General features: G+C 33.8%; 1 protein-coding gene across 2 annotated transcripts in view; it reads right to left on the bottom strand.

Moving 5' to 3' along the window:
• Window positions 1-1,720: 1,720 nt before the first annotated feature.
• The window catches only part of LOC149478308 (protein Wnt-7b-like), a 91,650-nt gene continuing 85,514 nt past the window's right edge, over window positions 1,721-7,856 (bottom strand). For both annotated transcript variants that reach the window (XM_089709543.1, XM_089709544.1), the window contains exons 7-9: window positions 3,478-3,677; window positions 2,906-3,048; window positions 1,721-2,139 (exon numbers count right to left, since the gene is read on the bottom strand). In XM_089709543.1, coding sequence (XP_089565669.1) covers window positions 1,988-2,139; window positions 2,906-3,048; window positions 3,478-3,677 — 495 coding nt within the window. In that variant the 3' untranslated portion in view covers window positions 1,721-1,987. The remainder of the gene's footprint in view (window positions 2,140-2,905; window positions 3,049-3,477; window positions 3,678-7,856) is intronic.

Genomic DNA, 7,856 nt, shown 5'->3' with positions numbered 1-7,856 from the left:
AGCAATTGAGTTATCTATACTAATATTATGTACTATAAAGAGGAAAGGTTTGTATGTATGTATGGTTTTCACGCATAAACTACTGGACCGATTTTGATGAAATTTGGCACAGATAATCTTTAGACCCTGAGAAAGAACATAGGCTAACTTTTATTGCGAAATATGTACCACGGGCGAAGCCGGGGCGGACCGCTAGTGTATAACATGAGTGGAGATGGAAAACTTTGTTTGTATCCGGAGCTCTAAGGTAACAATTTCCTTGCCTTTACTAGCATCGGTTCAGAACATAGGTGGAAATTAAATATGTTTTTAAATGAAACAAAATATGATACATTGAAAATTTTTATTACTTTTTACGTGGTATGAATAAGTTAGGCCTTAATCTATACGGAATGCAATAATATTAAGTACTTGAAAAGAATATCCAGTATGACCATAGTCCATAGATAATTTTGTTTTTTTTTTGCTGTAGAGATGTAATGGAGTTGTCATGTTTTATTTTTATCAACATTTAGACTATACATATTTCATTGTTTTGGACGTTACTGTAATTAAATTGAATAAAAACAATGGATATTTTAAACATTAAAATAACAATATATGGTCATACAAGAAATTCCATAGTGCATAATCTTAAAGTTACATTTTAAAGCCGCTGAGTCTTCACATTGAACGCATTACAATTAAATTGTTAATAATAAAATACTGGTGGCATATTTACATTAAACTTATGAGTAGTTTATGCTTCGACTAATGTGTTTTAGTTAAAATACATACTAAACGCGCCCAATGTTTCATAAATTATATTATGTACGAAAAATTGGCTGATAATCAAGACAACTAAATCTTCTTGTTTGTAGACTTTAGTCCAAATAAAACAATGCTCGTTTGTATCTTTGTCTTTATTAACGCCATCTGCAAAATATGTATTTAGATGAGCATTAATTAAAGGCTAATAATTTATCTTACAAAAACACTCGTCTCGAAAGATTAATCATAATACATATTATATCATTATTTGATGCATGTGCATAAAATACCTAATAAAAAGCGTGTCTCGAGTCTTTGTAAGAAATTGTACTTAATTTCTGATAGCACTAAAAATAAGTAGAAGAATAAACTGTCGAAGGGTGTAAGTGATTATGATGTTGGTCCGGGAGCCAGCAGCAGATTTTATGACCAAGTTCCTCTCAAGCGGTAATTAGTAAAATGCATCAAAGTATAGTATTATGAAGCCTCGTGAACGTCAGCTGGAGCTCGGTTGGGGGGAAGAGCGGTTGTAGCCTCCCGTATCAGCTGACGGTTTTTCCACCAAGATACAGCCAGATGACATATATATTTATCCACAGTTACATATAAGCTATCATCAGGTAAATTTTTGTTTGAGAGGAAATAACGGAAAATAAATTTTTCTTTAAATTTAACTTTCATGTTCGAGACACCAGCTGACGTATAATACACCATGTTGTAACCAGCTGACTATTTTTTTTCGTTGAGATATTGGGTTAGCTACAATTTGACAAATTTTTAGCTGAGAGGAAATGAATGAATGAATGTATTTTTTTTCCTATGTGCGTGGGAGGCTACAACCGCTCACCCCCCCAACCGAGCGCCAGCTGACGTTCACGAGGCTTTATAATACTACTCTCATGCGTCTGACGAATTATCTCTTGAGAGGAAATAGTTAACCAAATTTGCACCTGGCTCCCTAACCATGTGTGTTAATGGTTTTTACAAAAAAGTAACCACTTTAGTTTAATAAACAAACAAGAACACATTGTACTCGTAACGTTGTATTCAATAAAAAATCATAAAAATATTAGTGTCATCATCTCACATATTAATTTAGAAGTCATCATAATATACAACAATTCTAATACTAAAAACTGGATTTCTCAAAACACACCAAATACACATTTAATACAAAAACAGTTCACAAGATGGCGCTGATCTCAAAAACAATGCCATAGACAAACACTTTATAAAGTCACTTGCACACGTGTATTTCTGTGCGAGTTACACATTTCTCGCAAGAAACGCGACAACACCAGTGAAATTTGCACCGGCATTTGGATTCTTCGACTGATTGAATTGTGTTGTATCCTCGACCACAGCAGAGAGTTTCACAACCGTTTTCACCTGGAAAGAACAACGTTTGTTATTCTGTTTATTCGTATAATTATAATATTACTAGCTTTCCGCCCGCGTTTTCAAACAAAAACCCGTTCCCGTGGGATTTCCGGGATAAAACCTATCCTATGTGTTAATCCAAGTTACCCTCTATATGTGTGCTTAATTTCATTGTAATCGGGTCAGTAGTATTTGCGTAAAAGAGTAACAAACATCCATACATACAAACTTTCGCCTTTATACATAACTAGATTTCCGCCCGCGGCTTCGCCCGCGTTTTCAAAGGAAAACCCGCATAGTTCCCGTTCCCGTGGGATTTCCGGGATAAAACCTATCCTATGTGTTAATCCAAGTTACCCTCTATATGTGTGCTAAATTTCATTGTAATCGGCTCAGTAGTTTTTACGTGAAAGAGTAACAAACATCCATACATCCATACATCTATTAGAATATTAGAAAAGAAATATTAGAATATAGAATATTAGATATTAGATAGTATTAGGATTAGGATTAGGATACTATCTGTGGGCTAGTTATAAGAAGTGAAGGAGTACGTAAAGTCATAGACGCACTATTAAAGGTACTGTTATACACGTGTATAAATCGTACTCATACTGCCGCTTGAAAAATGAATGTAGCCTGGCTATAACTGCATAACACAAATTTTATAGAAGGACCACAGAAAATATATCTCTGTATGTAACAGACTGACATTATTCGAGCAGAAGATTGAAAAGCAAGAGATTTAATAAGAAATATGACGTCATATAATTACCTCTTGACGTTCGATTGCAATGTCTTCCATGAGTTCCAAAGGATCCAGTTAAAGGATCAGCTTCACAATACGATGGGGAAGGTTCCAGATACACTAGTTCCGATTTGCGGGGCTGCCTGCCGATACCTGCGTTTTGTCTTGGCCTGAAATATAAATCATGATATGACATCGCGTAATTATAATTCGAAGTAATTTTTTTTAGGTTTATTTAAATTAAAGAATCTAGAATATTTGCGGAACATCCAATAACACATTTTATAGCTCTACTCCACCTTTCTATTTAAACGTTGTCTAAGATCACTACGGTACCCTATGGATTGTCAAACCTAAAATCTTAAAAAGTTGCCTGACAACGTACTTATAATCAATGAAAAAGTTAATTATAATTTTGTACAACATCAATTAACATTAAGATTACAAAACAAATAAAAAAGTCAGTTGGCACTTCGATTTATAAGTACCTATGTACCTACAAGATACAGTATCTATGACTATTTTAGTCTATGATTTGTAGGCTACAAATCATAGACTAAAATAGTAATAGAGACTACAAATCCAAAAAACACACCTACCTCCGTATTACCAAATGCGTCTGCGGCGCGTGTGTGGCCGGCGGCGGGTGGGGGGCGACCAACCTCGCGCGGTGGTACTTCTCTCTCAGTGCGGCTCCGACCGCGCGGAAGGGCGGTAGTGCGCGCCAGCAAGTACGTAGCGCGCAAGAGCCGGACACGCCGTGGCATTTACACTCGCGGCGGACTAGGTCTTTAACCACCTAGAGTATTTATTAAATCTTTATAATTTATTACAAACGAATAAAAAAAATTGGTTGTCTGTAAAGTCGGTTTACTGACGATAGTTGAACGTGACAACGTCCGATTGTGCTTCTTTGTCGCTCGTTCCGTGCTCTCGCTTGTACTTCAAGCCTTACATGGAACGCCCCAGAGTGAGGTAACGCCGCATGAGTCATGTTTTTTCGTGCGTGCATCCGGCTCAATCGAATTATAAGACGTTGTCACGTCAAAAATATCCATAATGATATCAAATTCAGGTAATTGCCTTATAAACGACCGTTGTATGTTTAAAATACAGTATTGTTAGTATATAACCTGTGTATTATTTGCGCACCTACTCAATTGATTTTATTTCATCATTATTATTGTACTGATAAGAAGACAACAAGCCAAGAAACTGAAACACTTTTCATCTTCCCGTAGTTTCTGATTCTTAATTACTACTGTCACACTGCACACATACAAATTAAATTGTAACATCCTGATGTTGCTATCAAAAATGATATTCAGGAAGGTTTTTGCCACAGATCACAGAAACTGTTTTTGCACATCTACGAAATCTATAGATACCACACCAAAAGCTGGATTATTGGATACTTTTATCTATGAAACGAGTGGACAAACTGACGCTTTCACAAATGTAATAATTTTATCAATTGACAAAGTATTTATATTTAAAAAAAAGTTATTTATTTACACTTTTATATTCGTGTGTACTTCGACGAAGTTAATGGGCACTTCCAATTAAAGTGATCATGCCTTTACTTTACTATCTATAAAACAACTATTAAAGATGTCTGCTTAAAGAAAAAATGGTTGCATGTTCATTAAGCATACAAAGCAAAAATAAAACAGTAGCCGTAAGTACGAATAAATTGATTAAAAACAGGATTAAACACCTTTAATGCACTTTGAGTACTTGCTTCCTTTTATTATGGTTTTATATTATCTGTTGCATGCGTTTTGGTTTATCTGTGAACATGATTACCGTTGCGTGTTGGCGCGAAAAAAAATACAAAAATGACGTTTATCGCATTATGTTAAAGTGGCAAAATAAAAGGTAGTAAAGGCTGAGATGAAATTATTGTAAACAAAATATTTGTTAAAGATCTCGTTTTGAGATATGAAGTGTAGGTTTATTTTGTGGCTATTTCAATTTTAAGTGTAGTTTTTTTCTCACCGTTGATTGATCGTTTTGGCCACATTTTGGCATAGAAAATTAAGGGCCGATTTTTCAATGCTTGGATAAAACTTATTCGTAGAATAAAGTATAAAACTACCATTTTAAAAACATATTCTAATTTCCCGTATTTGACAGTTTACGTGACATTTTAATATTATCGTGTAATTACTTTACTGGACGGATAAGTTTTATCCAAGCATTGAAAAATCGGCCCTAAGATTAGCTACTTAGTATTGACATTAATTGACGGAAAAAAACTTTTTACGAATACCTACATAATTATTAATTTCATATAATATTTCGACGATCTATATTATTATAGATCGTCGAAATATTATTATGATCCGTTATTGAAAGGTATTTAACACGTTCACTGCGGCATGTCCAGTATCGGGCCATCAGCGACTACACCACAGTGCGGCGCCCAAAATCGCAGTTTTCACCGTGGTGCGGCGAGGTTTTTTATATGTTAATCAATGACTAGAAAAGAGACAAATATATTTTTGTGATCACAGTTTGAAGTAGGACTCAATTTAGTTTAAAAATCGTATGGCAAAATATTGGACACAACGATAGAAAAGAAACTGTTTCTTTTGTGTGCGGTATGTCAAATATTTTGCCATGGACAAGCACCTCATGCCGCACTGTACTGCGAGCGCGCCGCGTGTCAGTCTCGCATAGTGATGTACCAGAACGGCACGCGTCGTTATCAAATTTTTAAATGACAATGATACCTTAGAGGCATTAGTTTTTTTATTTTCTTTTATTTCGTAGCATAAATGCAAAATGTGACGACAGTTGTGAAAATAATATAAAACATTATAACAAAAGTTACTGAACAAATTAAAACAAAAGTTACTGAACAATTTCCTGATAGTACTCTATCAAGTACCTTGTTTTATATGTGTTTTTTTTTGTATCGACGATCTCGTTATCTGTTAACTGAAATATACAAAAGTGATTTATATCGATATCGATGTTTTATTTTACAGTGTTTCCCATCGCTATTACTGTAAACATGCCGTATCAACGCAGTGCGGGATGGCAAATAATTTTTCACAAAATCAGGGGTTTACATTTTCCCTCATATATTTTAAACTATTGGGTCAAACTAAAAGCTATTTATGCGGTATATACTAGACTATATATACTACTATATGAAAAAATTTTTTTTGAAATATCTTGAAATTTCATGAAATTATTAACCTTCAAAGTCAGAAGGTGCGATGTGATAAAAATGGCTCATGACGCACAGTGGTGAACTTGCCGATGTGAAGTATGGAAGACATGCCGCAACAACGGTAAGTTTGGCATTTTAGGTGCCGCAGTGAACGTGTTAAGTAAAATAATAATATACTTAATATAAACTCGTTTATAAAGTATACTGTACGGGAGGTCCTCTTTTACAATAAAATTGTCCATGTAGTTTGTACAACCGAATAAAAATTAATATAGGGCTGCCTTTTTAAAGTAAATTATGTATCTACATTAATGATTATATTAATTGCATTTAATACGCTTTTAATTAGAGAAGGTGAAAAAATAATAATTTGTTTCACAATCTCTCAATTGAAATTTGATAGTTTTGAGCGATTTGACTAAAAAAAAACAAAATACTTAATTGTTAGAAAGTCAATCGAATTGAGTGAATCTTGCGTAAGTTTATGGATAAATAAAAAAAAAAAAATTGTAAGCTCACGCAGCTAAGTGCATGTCATTCAAATATTTGTCTCTTATGGCAAGTATTTTCCCACACATTTTCCCCAGAAAAACATATTAAAATATCTTAACTACAATAATTATTATTTTTTAACGACTTCAAACTTATAAGTAGGCTCAACCCTATTTCACGGGTAGCCCTTAGGGTAATTGCGCCCTTCGACACACGTAACATCGTTTCGCACAATATCATAATTGGACCCCCTGGCGTCAAAGTCGTCGAACGAATATATTAAGGAACAGTTCGGGCCTATGTAAATCAACTTTGGATATCTATATAATACTTTTAAGATATAATTATTTCTGGTAACATTGATCTTTACAAGGTAGGTTCTATTCAAAGGTAGGTAGTATAATTTTTTACCTTAAAAGATGTTACAATTGTATGTAAGTAAAATATATAAACTGGGTCAATGATTAATATTGATTGAAGTATATCAAAAAAACATGGTAGGTAGTTTAAGAAATCTATAAGTTTTACGCCGTTATTGCTTAAAGAATTTGCGACCCATTATTATGAATGATAAATAAAAAAAAACATCGGCTGAACCCTGAAAGCCTTTTCAGGAGCGTTTTATACCTATATCAAGTGTATTTTATGCATTTTGTTCAAAACCTTTATCAATTCTACGACTAAATGTATGCAGTCCCACACAATTTATTTAATATTTACGCAAAATTCTATATCACTACTTAATTTTACGCATTTTGTTCGAAACCTTTATAAACTCTACGACTAAATGTATGCAGTCCCACACAAGATAGTTTGAAAGCTAAAACGTCCCTTGCAATTTGTGCACCGTTCAAGGAAATCATTCGAAGAAATTGCTCCAATATTACATTCAAAGATTATACACTTAGTTGGAATGCTTCACTAAACTGCATTAAACGTATGTGGTAGTTAGATGTTTCTTATAAACCATTTGATTGCTGCAATTATTACTAATGGAGCGAAATCCTTTACTATTTGAAACGGTTTTTAAATGCTCGATGGGTTTTAATGACCAATGAAACAGATACAGTCAATTATATTAAGCGCAAATAATACTAAGAATTAAAAATAGGGATCATCTCTTTTTTCAAGGTTTATAACGCACTATAAACAACAACATTGTTTATTGTACTTTAACAAAATATTACTAATACCACAAATAATATAAAACATTACCTACTTGTAAGTTGTACTAATACTTACTGTGCAATATACATATACTAGCTTTCCGCCCGTGGCTTCGCCCGCGTTTTCAAAGAAAAACCC

Source organism: Colias philodice, chromosome 22 (genome assembly GCF_061535455.1).
Source record: "Colias philodice isolate Cphi_HAF_F1 chromosome 22, ilColPhil1 Martin Lab GWU primary, whole genome shotgun sequence".
Classification (NCBI taxonomy): domain Eukaryota; kingdom Metazoa; phylum Arthropoda; class Insecta; order Lepidoptera; family Pieridae; genus Colias; species Colias philodice.
This window is presented reverse-complemented; position numbering and strand designations above follow the sequence as displayed.